The 15,783-nt window shown below is 44.0% G+C and overlaps 1 protein-coding gene across 8 annotated transcripts in view; it reads left to right on the forward strand.

The window, feature by feature from the left end:
• Nucleotides 1–2,188: 2,188 nt before the first annotated feature.
• sdk2b (sidekick cell adhesion molecule 2b) overlaps nt 2,189–15,783 on the forward strand; it is a 503,042-nt gene continuing 489,447 nt past the window's right edge. For all 8 annotated transcript variants that reach the window (XM_065002523.1, XM_065002524.1, XM_065002525.1 and 5 more), the window contains exon 1: nt 2,189–2,359. In XM_065002523.1, the coding sequence (XP_064858595.1) occupies nt 2,275–2,359 (85 nt within the window). In that variant the 5' untranslated portion in view covers nt 2,189–2,274. The remainder of the gene's footprint in view (nt 2,360–15,783) is intronic.

Consider the following 15,783-nt stretch of genomic DNA (forward strand, 5'->3'; position numbering starts at 1 on the left):
ACGTTGAGATGTCTGTTACTTGAACCCCCTTGAAGCATTTATTTGTGCTGCAATTGCTGAGGTGCAGTTAACTCTAATTAAGTTATCCTCTGCAGCAGAGGTAACTCTGCGTCTTCCTTTCCTGTGGCGGTCCTCACGACATCTAGTTTCATCATAGCGCTTGATGGTTTTTGTGACTGCACTTGAAGAAACTTTCAAAGTTTTAGAAATGTTTCAGATTGACTGACCTTCATGTTTTAATGTAATGATGGACTGTTGTTTCTCTTTGCTTATTTGAGCTGTTCTTGCCATAATATGGACTTGGTATTTTACCAAATAGGGCTATCTTCTGTATACCCCCCTAGCTTGTCACAACACAACTGATTGGCTGAAACACTTTTAGAAGGAAAGAAATTCTACAAATTAACTTTTAACAAGGCACACCTATTAATTGAAATGCATTCCAGGTGACTGCCTCATGAAGCTGGTTAAGAGAATGCCAAGAGTGTGCAAAGCTGTCATCAAGGCAAAGGGTGGCTACTTTGAAGAATCTCAAATGTAAATATATTTTGATTTGATTAACACTTTTTTGGTTACTACATGATTCCACTTGTGTTCTTTCATATTTTTGACGTCTTCACTAGTATTCTACAATGTAGAAAATAGTGAAAATAAAGAAAAACCCTGGAATGAGTAGGTGTGTCCTAACTTTTGATGGCATTTTGTTCTGGCTTGACTTCCCCAATGATTTGACCCATGCACCGCTACTGGTTGTCAACTAACATGGATTCAACATTAAATCTACAAAACATTTCATTGAGGTTAAACGTTGGGTGCAAAATATAAGAAATGCTCTTACATGATGACTTTTTGCAAATCCAATATTTTTTAACTTTGATTCAACATCACACTTTTTTTTAAACAACGTTGATTCAACCAGTTTTTGCACAGTGGGTAACTTATTCAACCTATTATTGTAGCCTAGCAGAAAACAGGAGTGTCACTTGTGTATTGTATCAAATAAAATTGAAATGATTTATTCATCAACCAGGTACGTATATGTGCTTTCTGAAAGTGGACTTTACATCTGTGCATGTCGGTCATGGGCTGTTCTCTATCGCTTGGTAATGGATGCTTTATTGCGCTCTGCCGCGTGGTGGCAACCTGCTACCCTCCCATACACGCGCATGCTAGATGCAGACCGACCGAGACCGATAGACAGTTCTATGATTCGCAAAAGGAACTGTGGACGCTGCCTTCAAAGCACACAGACAAACCGTGCTCCTCCGCCTCCGAAGACATCGATGATAGCGTTATTATTTAACATTCCTCTCCCACTCCCCTTTTCCCTAATACTTAGATAGATTTGTTTTCACCAAGGGAATTCCCGGACCTGACGCGGGAATCGTCTTTGGAAACTTTTGCGACTCATGCCGGGCGCATCGCTGGTATTGCTCAAGCACATAACGGATTCAGGGAGCTAAACTCATCTCTCCAGCACTCTCCCTCCTTCAATAGCTACGACCAGAGATAATCATCCATCCTGACCATCACCAGAAGAGGATACACTTTATGAAAATTTTTTATGGAAACGGGACAAGTATTGCTGTTGAAATAGTTGCCTATATTGATATTTGATGATGTATACTTGCTCCCGATGCAGGTGCTGTGAGAATTGAATGGTTTATGATTGAACTTTGCTCGGCAATCTGAAACGGATTTTTTCAAAGGAACCCAGAAAGGGTCAGGCTGTTTTGTTGCCATTCGTAGCCTAATTTTTTTTTAAATAGGTCTGCCTCCTTGCAAGACAGACTGAAAGCCACGATTGCCAGTGTCTGCTACAATTGAGTTAAAACACAATAGCTCTGTATCCTGCAGTCAACATGGACTCTGCTCCTATTTTTATCCAAAAGGTTACAGTTTAAAGGACACATACTCAATTTATTGACCACGGTATTGCATAAGCCTATCGATAATTGCATTTATGGGCTTATGTTAGTTGGAATTTACTCATATTATTTCAGTCCTGTGTGTGACTGTACAAACTTTCAATTGATCTGTTCCACATACCGTTCCTTCTGAGCAGTTGGCGATTGTTGGATCGATCGCGCGGTCTCGCTTGAGCGCCCTGAGATTGCCCGGTTTCAGCGACGACAACGTTCACAGAGCGGACAGTTGCAAGATCCACACAGACAACTCAACACAGACACGATAACTCCGGGACGACTTGGTCAGCGGCACAACATCTATTCAGCGTGCCGGACACACGCTGTTTATTTAGCCCGGCTGTGGACAATGGCTGGAGTTTCGCCTGGACTGAGGTGGCGCGCCTCGTGGATTTTATTGTTTTCCCTGTTTATCCACTACACAACAGCTCAAGGTAAGATGATTCCGTTTTCCGTAGCCTACCGGTGCAGGCTTTATGTCCTTTTGCCATTCAGTGCTTTCGTGCAACAACGTGAATGAATCGTCCCCATGTCCTCATCTGTGGACTTTGAAGGCGGTACTGTTTAGCCTATGCCTACACACCAAAAAGTGAGGGTTCCTCAAGGGTTCTTTGGGAAAGGTGGTGGTTCTATGTGGAACCATACTGACCCAAAGAACCCTTTGAGGCCTTCAAATGGTTCTTTACAGTTCAAAAAAGGGTTATTTTAGTGATCATTAAAATGTAGGGGCGGTGGCTGTTTAGGTTTGATTTTGGGACATGGTGTGTGCACATCTCTTTTTGTGCAGCCCTGAGTGCCATTCCAGTTGGTCTTATCTGTTGTGTTGTGCTATTTCGTAGTATATATGACTATGGCCAGTGATGGTATCTTGTGAAAGACTCAAAAAACCTTTGAGATTGATAGAAGTTATTTATAAATGTTCTATAAAGAACCATAAAAATAGGTTCTATATAGCCCCCAAAAGGGTTGTAACCATGGTGGAACCCGTTATATAGAACCTTTTTTTAACAGTTCTTTATACACTGAACAAAAATATAAATGCAGCATGTGTAGTGTTGGTCCCATGTTTCATGCGCTGAAATAAAAGATTCCAGAAATGTTCCATACACACAAAATGATTATTTATCTCAAAATGTGTGCACAAATTTGTTTACATTCCTGTTAGTGAGCGTTTCTCATTTGCCAAGAGAATCCATCCCCCTGACAGGTGTGGCATATCTAGAAGCTGATGAAACAGCATGATCATTACACTGGTGCACCTTGTTCTGGGGACAATAAAAGGCCACTCTAAAATGTGCCATTTTGTCACACAACACAATGCCACAGATGTCTCATGTTTTGAGGGAGAGTGCAATTGGCATGGTGACTGCAGGAATGTCCACCAGAGGTGTTGCCAGAGAATTTAATGTTCATTTCTCTACCATAAGCCATCTCCAGTAGGTCCAACCGGCCTCACAACCGCAGACCATGTGTATGGCGTTGTGTGGGCGAGACGTTTTGCTGATGTCAACGTTGTGAACAGACTGCCCCATGGTGGCGGTGGGGTTATGGTATGGGCAGGCACAAGTTACGGACAACAAACACAATTGCATGTTATCGATGGCAATTTGAATGCACAGAGATACCGTGATAAGATCGTGAGGCCCGTTGTCGTGCCATTCATCCACCACCATCACTTCATGTTTCAGCATGATAATGCATGGCCCCATGTCGCAACGGTCTGTACACAAGATGAAAATCTCATAGTTCTTCCTGGATATTCACCAGACGTTTGGGATGCTCTGGATTGACGTGTACGACAGCGTGTTCCAGTTCCCGCCAATATCCAGCAACTTCGCACAGCGATTGAAGAGGAGTGGGACAACATTCTACAGGCCACAATCAACAGCCTGATCAACTCTATGCAAAGGAGATGTGTCGCATTGCATGAGACACATTGGGATCCCACCAAATACTGACTGGTTTTCTGATTTTAAGGTATCTGTGACCAACAGATGCCTATCTGTAATCCCAGTTATGTGAAATCCATAGATGAGGGGCTAATTAATTATTTTAATTGACTGATTTCGTATATGAACTGTAACTCAGTCAAATCTTTGAAATCGTTGCATGTTGCATTTCTATTTTTGTTCAGAATAGAACCTTAGGAAAGGAAATGCACTATATAGAACCATTTGTTATTAGTGTGTCTCAGACAGACACACACACACACACACACACACACAAACAGGAGCCTGAGCCCAACGATGGTTAAAACTGTGTCAAATTGCTCTGCTCTCTGCAGCCTTGACTGTGTTTATTAAACGGCCTGTTCCCCCGGTGCCTCCTCGCCACTGCTGGTGTGGTGTAAAAAGGAATCCAATGTCTTGAATTATACCACTGCTGGTGTGGTGTAAAGAGGAATCCAATGTCTTGAATTATACCACTGCTGGTGTGGTGTAAAAAGGAATCCAATGTCTTGAATTATACCACTGCTGGTGTGGTGTAAAAAGGAACCCAATGTCTTGAATTATACCACTGCTGGTGTGGTGTAAAAAGGAACCCAATGTCTTGAATTATACCACTGCTGGTGTGGTGTAAAGAGGAATCCAATGTCTTGAATTATACCACTGCTGGTGTGGTGTAAAGAGGAATCCAATGTCTTGAATTATACCACTGCTGGTGTGGTGTAAAGAGGAATCCAATGTCTTGAATTATACCACTGCTGGTGTGGTGTAAAAAGGAACCCAATGTCTTGAATAATGGAAATGTTTTATTCCATCATTTCATCTCTCTCTCTCTCTCTCTCTCTCTCTCTGTCTCTCTCTCTCTCTCTCTCTCGCTCTCTCTTTTGCTCTCTCTCTCTCTCTTTTGCTCTCTCTCTCTCTCTCTCTGTCTCTCCCTCTCTCGTTTGCTCTCTCTCTCTCTCTCTCTCTCTTTTACTCTCTCTCTCTCTCTCTCTCTCTCTTTTGCTCTCTCTCTCTCTCTCTCTCTCTTTTGCTCTCTCTCTCTCTCTCTCTTTTGCTCTCTCTCTCTCTCTCTCTCTCTCTCTCTTTTGCTCTCTCTCTCTCTTTTGCTCTCTCTCTCTCTCTCTCTCTCTCTAACATGGCATGACAGTGCTTTTCTGATGCAGTATAGTTGCATTACCATAGGGACAAGTTGGAGTACTTGACAGACGTCAGTGTACTCAACAACTAATCGATTCATCGATTCAATACAATTCATGAAGCTACTGTATTACGATTTGCTACACTGACCTCAAACTTGCTTTTACTTTACAAATAATGATGGATTGTGTTGTATGCTTTTAATTGACATCATTTGAATGAAAATATACATTATTGTCTACTGTTATTAAACATAGTGTTGGGGCAAATATTATTCTGATGTTTGAACACTCGCTATGAATTTGCGATTAGAAGCCCAGCTGTGGACAAATGCTAATTTAATTAATAAGTCCTAATTAATTAATCAAGCAGGGGTCCCATCGAGATGAATGTTTGCATAGCAAACAAGCAGCTGTAAATAAACAGATACAACACATGCTGGTATTCATAAAATACTGTCAGGGCAAACACATGCTGAATGTGAAAAGAGACTTTTGGTTGTGTGTGTGTGTGTGTGTTTTGAATGATTTATGTAGCCCTATTTTCTCACAGAGATGCGTATAGATAGCCACTGGAGTTGATGTCCTCAAAGGGGTAGAAACCTTCAGTGTGCATTTAGTTGCAGAAGCCACAATGGTGGCTGGAGCATGAATTATTCTGAATTGTTATTAAGCTTAGACCTGATCCCCAGAGAGGATGGATGCCAGTACCCGCTGTGCAGCCTTTCCCTAAGCAGGTAAAGAGAGAAGAAGGGTAGGCTCCTCTCTAGCACCCCTACCTGCACATATATTGTTACTGAAAATGGAGAAAAAAAAGTTCATGCAGGCTTTCAATTCTTCCTTGACGGTGTGCATTTAGAATCTTATTTTCTAAATATCTCACATCTCCACAATGTTCTATAGCTTGAGCCAGGTAGAGAGAGAATCTAAACGCAGCGAGCATGTCATCCTTTCCTTCTCCTTCCTCCTCACCTCCTTGTGTCTGCAGCTAGCCCGAGCAGCCAGTGGAGCAGTATGGTAATGTCATTGCGATTCAGGTATTGCTGCTGCTGGAAGGGATGAGCTACGTTACGTCTGGAGATGTAGTATAAGCCCTCAGCAGCACTGTCCCACTCTATAATACAATGGCGAGGTGACTCTCTGTATTCCAAATGGCACCCTATTCCCTACATAGTGCACTACTTTTCACCAGAGCCCTATGGGACCTGGTAAAAAAAAGTAGTGCACCATAAAGGGAAAACGGTGCCATTTGGGACGCAGACTAGGAGAAAACAAGCTGCGATATATATCCATCATTCATGAGGGCAGATCCTCTCCCTCTGACATTTACTGTGGATTGATAACTTACACATCATGGGATTAACATTCCTGACATTGTCAGGTTTCACACTGTGTGCGTAATGTGTGTGTGTGTGTGTGTACTGTACTGCGTGTGTGTTTGTGTGTGAGAGAGAGAGAGAGTGTAGTGTGTGAGTGAGTGTGTGTCTGTGTGCATGCACATGCATGCTTACGTGCATATGTAAAGAGAGATGGAGGAGTTATAGCTGTCAATGTTCTTCTCTGCTCTGTCTATTGGCAGCATTGTCTGCCTGGCCCAACTTTCATTATGGATTCAGGGGTCAGGACCCCCAGGAATTAATTGGACACTCTTCATACTGTCTCTGAGTGCAGCGCTGCTCGTTGAGAGCAGAGTGACCAGAGCGCTGGGCCCTTTCCCTCCAATGATTAAAGGACATTAGGAGGCGTGCAGAGCAGAGCGACCTGACTCTGGACCGACAGCCCCGTCCGTTTTAATGTGAGTGTGTGTCCATCGCCCACATTTTAATGACTAGTCCAGTGAAATGGCCTTTCAACAGAGGCAGGGCCGGACGGCCTTGATCAGAGCGGACTGAAGCGTTGTAATGACACACATTAAAGACCACAGAGAAAGGAGCCAGCCATGATGCCCAGTATGCTGAATATCCACTGTCATGTCAAACATCATTAAACAACATACTAAAACCCTCAAACTCAACTCTGGACCCCGCAGCCACTGCGTTTTTTCATTGTTCACCTACATTCAGGGACCGATTTGGACCTGGGACACCAGGTGGGTGCAATTAATTGTCAGCTATTTGTAAGTCGCTCTGGATAAGAGCGTCTGCTAAATGACTTAAATGTAAATGTAAGCTAGAACAGAAAACCAGCAGGCTCCAGACTTCGTAGGGTAAGAATTAGAGGTCGACCAATTATGATTTTTCAACGCCGAAACCGATTATTGAAGGACCAAAGAAAACCGGTACCGATGAATCTGCCGATTTTTATATACTGTATATATTTGTAATAATTACAATAATACTGAATGAACACTTTTATTTTAACTTAATGTAATACAATTTAGTCTCAAATATATAATGAAACATGTTCAATTTGGTTTAAATAATGCAAAAACACAGTGTTGAAGAAGAAAGTAAAAGTGCAATATGTGCCATGTAAAAAAGTAACGTTTAAGTTCCTTGCTCAGAATTTGAGAACATATGAAAGCTGGTGGTTCCTTTTAACATGAGTCTTCAATATTCCCAGTTAAGAAGTTTTAGGTTGTAGTTATTATAGGAATTATAGGACTATTTCTCTCTATACATTTGTATTTCATATACCTTTGACTGTTGGATGTTCTTATAGGCACTATAGTATTGCCAGCCTAATCCCGGGAGTAGATAGGCTTGAAGTCATAAACAGAGCTGTGCTTCAAGCATTGCGAAGAGCTGTTGGCAAACGCAGGAAAGTGCTGTTTGAATGAATGCTTACAAGCCTGCTGCTGCCTACCACTGCTCAGTCAGACTCCTATATTAATTATCAAATCATAGACCTAATTAAAATATAATAAACACACAGAAATATCAGCCTTAGGTCATTAATATGGTAAAATCTGGAAACTATCATTTCGAAAACAAAACATTTATTCTTTCAGTGAAATACGTAACCGTTCTGTATTTTATCTAACGGGTGGCATCCATAAGTCTAAATATTGCAAATTAATTACGGTCTTTGTTAGGAAGAAATGGTCTTCGCACAATTTGCAACGAGCCAGGCGGCCCAAACTGCTCCATAATACCCTGACTCTGCTTGCACAGAACGCAAGAGAAGTGACACAATTTCCCTAGTTAATATTGCCTACTAACCTCAATTTATTTTATCAAAATATGCATGTTTAAAAAAATATACTTGTGTATTGATTTTAAGAAAGGCATTAATGTTTATGGTTAGGTACATTGGTGCAACGACATTGCTTTTTTTGCGAATGCGCTTGTTAAATCATCACCCGTTTGGCGAAGTAGGCTGTGATTCGATGATAAATTAACAGGCACAGCATTGATTATTTACAACGCAGGACAAGCTAGTTAACCTAGTAATATCATCAACCATGTGTAGTTAACTAGTGATTATGTTAAGATTGATTGTTTTATATAAGATAAGTTTAATGCTAGCTAGCAACTTACCATGGCTCCTTGATACACTCGCATAACAGGTGGTCAGCCTGTCACACAGTCTCCTCGTGGATTGCAATGTAATCGGCCATAATCCGCGTCCATGCTGATTAATCGGTCGACCTCTAGTAAGAATTGAATACCCATGTGCTAGAACATAATGAACTAATTTAATATACTGTGTAGCTAGCAAGTTCTTTACAGTGTTTCTATCATGGAGACTTTAGTGAGGGAGGGTTCAGGGTTTTTCTGGATAAAAAAAGGGCTTAGGTAGGGGCCAGGGGGTGTGGCAATGAGTGTATAGGTAGGGGCCAGGGGGCGTGGCAATGAGTGTATAGGTAGGAGGAAGGGGGCGTGGCAATGAGTGAGGTCAGTCCGTTGCAGGATTTTGGAAAACATTTTAGGGGGTGTCATTTTGGAATATTTAAGCCAATTTCCTGCAATTCTACAAATTTCTCTGTAGAGCTGAGAGAACATTTAGCAGTTTTCAAGCCAATTTCCTGCGATTCTACATATTCTGCCATGGAGCTGAGAGAAAATCTGATGCCATTTTTGTGTTGAAAAACAAATTATAGTCCCACTAAGCGCAAACCAGATGGGATTTCATTTTTACTGCAGAATGCTGGTAGCCATGCTGGTTGAGCCATGCTGGTTGAGTGTGCCTTGTATTCTAAATTAATCACGACAGTGTCACCAGCAAAGCACCCCCATACCATCACACCTCCTCCTCCATGCTTCACTGTGGGAACCACACATGCGGAGATCATCCGTTCACCTACTCTGCATCTCACAAAGACACGGCGGGTCGAACCAAAAATGTCAAATTTGGACTCATCAGACCAAAGGACAGATTTACACCGGCAGGTCTGTTTTTCTTATTGGTGTCCTTCAGTAGGGCTTTCTTTGAAGCAATTCGACCATAAAGGCCTGATTCACACAGTCTCCTCTGAACAGTTGATGTTGAGATGTGTCTGTTACTTGAACTCTTACTTGGGTGCAGTTAACTCTAATGAACTTATCCTAATGACCTTCATGTCTTAAAGTAATGCTGGACTGACTTTTCTCTTTGCTTATTTGAGCTGTTCTTGCCATAGTAGGGCTATCTTCTTTATACCACCCCTACCTTGTCACAAAACAACTGATTGGCTCAAATGCATTAAGGAAAGAAATTCATTCCAGGTGACTACCTCGTGAAGTTCGTTGAGAAAATGCCAAGAGTGTGCAAAGCTGTCATCAAGGCAAAGGAATCTAAAATATATAATATATTTAGATTTGTTTAACACTTTTTTTGGTTAATACATGATTCCATATGTGTTATTTCATAGTTTTGATGTTTTCACTATTATTCTAAAATGTAGAAAAAAAGTAAAAATAAAGAATAGCCCATGAATGAGTAGGTGCGTCCAAACCTTTGACTGATACTGTATATATATATATATATATATAATTTTTTTACAAAACGTTCAGACGGGCCCGCCCAAGGATTTTAATGGTAGAAGAATCCCTGGAGTTATTATGGTTTTGCGAGGGAGTGTTATAATTCTTGTGCTATCGAGTGTTATTATGCTTGTGCTAGCTCGTAAAAGCTACATTACGGCATCGACATTGACTGTTTGTCTAACATTGTTCTTTCCTGCCATACATTGGCTGTTGTATTTGTTTTTAGAGGATGAGACCCGTGGAGCGAGCTGAAAGCCCCCTATGACATGTGGCTTCACAAAAGAATAGCTCCGATAACAACTTCCTTAAATAAACTAGGGTGAACTACAGCATACCGTCTCTCACAGTCTCTCTAGTCCTGATCCTTTCCTCATTTACTGGGCCTTATAGACACAATGTGCTCTGGTCGCCTGCTGTGTGTCATCTTTAACAGGGTTCTATTTTGGAACACTGAGCAGCAGGGGAGGACTCAATTGGAATGTCATGTTTGGCATACACTTATAAATCACTCAACATTAGATCCGATTAGCCTTACTGGCTTACAGTACAGGCAGGGAGCTAGACTTTAGGAGTTTTCAGAGAGAGAGAGAAGGAGAGATCGAAATGGCGAGTGAGAGAGTGACAGAGAGAGAGAGATTGAGAAGGAGGGAGAGGGATAATGAGGAAAATGAGAGATAAAGATGGAGAGGGACAGTGAGAGTGAGAGAATGGCACTTGGTTACCACCAGAGAGAGAGATTGAGTAAGGCCCCTCTCTGGATGGAGGGATGAAGGCATGCCATTCAGATTAGTGTCCATGCGGATGGTGATGAGAGAAGGGGGTGAGTCATCTGCTTCATGGGGTCAGTGGAAGTCTGTAGCTGGCTCCCCCGGCCTTCACGAAATGTCGGGGATGTTTAGAATGGGCCTCATTTTTCGATCACCATCATGACCATTTAGATGCTATCCTTGACCCCTTGACCATGATGTATGTAGCCTTGATTTAGTTAATCAAAATCTTACTTCGGTGTGCATGGCTAGCTAGGCCTCTGAGAACCACAAGACGTCTGAAAAGTATTTATGTAGAGAACATTTGAATCAAGGTCTCACTTATCTCATTCTAGGGAGTTGTTCCTAGCTACCGTGCTTCTACACCTGCATTGCTTGCTGTTTGGGGTTTTAGGCTGGGTTTCTGTACAGCACTTTGAGATATCAGCTGAGGTACGAAGGGCTATATAAATAAATGTGCTTTGATTTGATTTGATGTTGATTTTTTGTTGTTCCGTTTCAAAGCCTCATGGTCTTTGGTGTGATCACAAGTGTCCTTGTTCAGCTGATATGAGATTGAGAGTAGGGGTGAAAGGAGACGTAACTAACACGAGCCAGCAGCAAGGTTCTTTACTATCCTAGGAAACAAGAGATAAGAGGTAAAAGGATACCAGCAGCATGGTTGTTAAATATTCTAATGGCCAGGTCAGCTCAACCTCATGGTCATGTTCTACGCAATCTCTGTACCTCTCTGAAAAATAGCCCCAGTTTTAGTCTAACACAAAAGTTCAGCCTTGGAAAAAACACATACAGTACCTGTATGCCTCAGGGCTCATCCAGCTTCACAAAAGTTTTATCGATCTAGTTTCTTCTCAGTTTGCACAGTTTTCTGTTGATTCAGTTTCTTCTCTGTTTGCCCAGTTTTCTGTTGATTCACTTTCTTCTCAGTTTGCTCCACGGACATCCCTGGATAACTTGGTCACTTTTTAGCCTGCCTCCTCTCCACCCAACACACATGGCTCCTCCTGCCTGCCCCGTGGCGGGACTCGGGAGATCTGCCCCCTCTCCACCCAACACACATGGCTCCTCCTGCCTGCCCCGTGGCGGGACTCGGGAGGTCTGCCCCCTCTCCACCCAACACACATGGCTCCTCCTGCCTGCCCCGTGGCGTGACTCGGGAGGTCTGCCTCCTCTCCACCCAACACACATGGCTCCTCCTGCCTGCCCCGTGGCGGGACTCGGGAGGTCTGCCTCCTCTCCACCCAACACACATGGCTCCTCCTGCCTGCCCCGTGGCGGGACTCGGGAGGTCTGCCTCCTCTCCACCCAACACACATGGCTCCTCCTGCCTGCCCCGTGGCGGGACTCGGGAGGTCTGCCTCCTCTCCACCCAACACACATGGCTCCTCCTGCCTGCCCCGTGGCGGGACTCGGGAGGTCTGCCTCCTCTCCACCCAACACACATTGCTCCTCCTGCCTGCCCCGTGGCGGGACTCGGGAGGTCTGCCCCCTCTCCACCCAACACACATGGCTCCTCCTGCCTGCCCCGTGGCGGGACTCGGGAGGTCTGCCCCCTCTCCACCCAACACACATGGCTCCTCCTGCCTGCCCCGTGGCGGGACTCGGGAGGTCTGCCTCCTCTCCACCCAACACACATGGCTCCTCCTGCCTGCCCCGTGGCGGGACTCGGGAGGTCTGCCCCCTCTCCACCCAACACACATGGCTCCTCCTGCCTGCCCCGTGGCGGGACTCGGGAGGTCTGCCCCCTCTCCACCCAACACACATGGCTCCTCCTGCCTGCCCCGTGGCGGGACTCGGGAGGTCTGCCTCCTCTCCACCCAACACACATGGCTCCTCCTGCCTGCCCCGTGGCGGGACTCGGGAGGTCTGCCTCCTCTCCACCCAACACACATGGCTCCTCCTGCCTGCCCCGTGGCGGGACTCGGGAGGTCTGCCTCCTCTCCACCCAACACACATGGCTCCTCCTGCCTGCCCCGTGGCGGGACTCGGGAGGTCTGCCTCCTCTCCACCCAACACACATTGCTCCTCCTGCCTGCCCTGTGGCGGGACTCGGGAGGTCTGCCCCCTCTCGTGAACTTGCTGTGGCCAAGAGCAGAGCCTCAGGGTGATTAGATCAGGTAATGATCATGAATATGAATGACTTGACTTCTCTATAGGAGACTCCTCCTCACCCTCTTCAGTGCAATTAAGGAATTTCAGAACCTATTTTGAATACAATGCATTTGCAAATTTACAGACCTCTTCACCTTTTCCACATTTTGTTACGTTACAGCCTTATTCTAAAATTTCTAAAATTGCTATTTCCCCTGATAAATCTACACACAATATCACATAATGACAAAACAGATTTTTAGACATTTTTGCAAATGTATTATTAACAGAAACAACTGAAATATCACATTTACATAAGTATTCAGACCCTTTACTCAGTACTTTGTTGAAGCACCGTTGGCAGCGATTACAGCGTCAAATCTTCTTGGGTATGACGCTAGAAGCTGTATTCGGAGAGTTTCTCCCATTCTTCTCTGCAGATCCTCTAACGCTCAGGTTGGATGGGGAGCGTTGCTGCACAACTATTTTCAGATCACTCCAGATATGTTCGATTGGGTTCAAGTCCGGGCACTGGCTAGGCCACTCCGTTGTCGTGGCTGTGTGGTTAGTGTCGTTTTCCTGTTGGAAGTTGAACTTTCGCCCCAGTCTGAGGTCCTGAGCGCTCTGGAGCAGGTTTTCATCTAGGACCTCTCTGTACTTTGCTTCGTTTATCTTTCCCTCGATCCTGACTAGTCTCCTAGTCCCTGCTGCTGAAAAACATCCTCACAGCATAATGCTGCCACCACCATGCTTCACAGTAGGGACGGTGACAGGATTCCTCCAGACGTGATGCTGGTTTTGTCTTGGTTTTATCAGACCAGAGAATCTTGTTTGTCATGGTCTGAGATTCCTTTAGGTGCCTTTTGGCAAACTCCAAGTGGGCTGTCATGTGCCTTTTACTGAGAAATAGCTTCCGTCTGGCCACTCTTCCATAATTGCCTGATTGGTGGAGTGTTACAGAGATGGTTGTCCTACTGGAAGGTTCTCCCATCTCCACAGAGGATCTCTGGAGCTCTGTCGGAGTGACCATCGGTTGACAGTGCACATCAGAGCAAAAACCAAGCCATGATGTCGAAGGAATTGTCCGTAGAGCCCCAAGACAGGTTTGTGTTGAGGCACAGTTCTGGGGATGGGTACCAACATTTTTTTTGCATAAATGTCTAAAAACCTGTTTTTGCTTTGTCATTATGGGGTATTGTGTGTAGATTTATGACGCCATTTTTTTATTTAATCCATTTTCGAATAAGGTTGTAACATAACAAAATGTGGAAAAATGAAGGGGTCGTAATAATTTACGAATGCACTGTATATTTTCTTGGTCCTAGAATCATGAAATGTTCATAGTACATTGAGGGGAGTTATTGCTTTCAATACTCCCAAATGAAATGATTTTCATCCAACAACGGCATACTGTAGGCTATGTCTACGCACAACCTTGCAATAGACTTCCTGTAGCGGTTTTCCTCCTCTTCTGATGAGGAGTATGAAGGATCGGACCAACGCGCAGCGTGGTAAGTGTTCATGTTATAATTTATTAAACTGAACACAAAAATAACAAAGGAGAAAACACGACAAAAACGAAAGTCCTATTGGGTGACAAAACACAAAACAGGAAACAACTACCCACAACCCATAGTGGGAAAACAGGCTGCCTAAGTATGGTTCTCAATCAGAGACAACAATAAACAGCTGCCTCTGATTGGGAACCATACCAGGCCAAACACAGAAATACAAAAACATAGAACACATAGAATGCTCACCCCAACTCACGACCTGACCACACTAAAATAGAGACATAAAAAAGGTCAGGACGTGACACTTCCCATACATAAATACATAGCCAAAATAACGAACGGGAGAACGAAAATCCAATTGCAAAATAATGCTTTTTATTAATTGATGGAAATACCAGTCAATGTAAATACATTTGACCGTATAGGGTCATTTGCATAATATAGTGGAATTAAACTGGCATGTGGGTATTTTCGTTAGTCATCATGTAGCCTATCTTATTTATCCAGCACAATACGTGCACACAGCACACAGAGCCTATTTTGAGCATAATTTCCCCTGCAGCTCCTCAGCTTGTTGCTACTGGAGTAAAATGTACATTTATAAACCCATTAATTGTGCCACCATTCAAGTGCAGGCAACAGGCTATCAGCTCATCACCACCACTTTACAATGTGAGCTGGAGGCAGTATGCATTTTGAAAACATAGGCCTACTTAAATGTTTCAAACCTGAATGTTTTACTTCATATTATGACGCATGTCTTACCTTGCGTCAAAGGAGCCTATAGTCATATCCGACCATAGAAATGTGGAGGCAATTATTCTGCGCGTAAATTTAGAGTTTGGGGAAGCTTATGATTTGTCCTACAATTTCTACCTATCTGCGTGCCAGTTATGATTTTCATATGCGCATCCACATCGATGGAACAGTAGTGGAGAGGGTAGTAAGTTTTAAGTTCCTCGGCGTACACATCACAGACAAACTGAATTGGTCCACCCACACAGACAGCATCGTGAAGAAGGCGCAGCAGCGCCTCTTCAACCTCAGGAGGCTGAAGAAATTTGGCTTGTCCCCAAAAGCACTCACAAACTTCTACAGATGCACAATCGAGAGCATCCTGTCGGGCTGTATCACCGCCTGGTACGGCAACTGCTCCGCCCACAACCGTAAGGCTCTCCAGAGGGTAGTGAGGTCTGCACAACGCATCACCGGGGGGGAAAACTACCTGCCCTCCAGGACACCTACACCACCCGATGTCACAGGAAGGCCATAAAGATCATCAAGGACAACAACCACCCGAGCCACTGCCTGTTCACCCCGCTATCATCCAGAAGGCGAGGTCAGTACAGGTGCATCAAAGCTGGGACCGAGAGACTGAAAAACAGCTTCTATCTCAAGGCCATCAGACTGTTAAACAGCCACCACTAACATTGAGTGGCTGCTGCCAACACACTAACTCAATTCCAGCCACTTTAATAATGGGAATTGATGGGA

This window comes from Oncorhynchus nerka, linkage group LG16 (genome assembly GCF_034236695.1).
Source record: "Oncorhynchus nerka isolate Pitt River linkage group LG16, Oner_Uvic_2.0, whole genome shotgun sequence".
NCBI lineage: Eukaryota > Metazoa > Chordata > Actinopteri > Salmoniformes > Salmonidae > Oncorhynchus > Oncorhynchus nerka.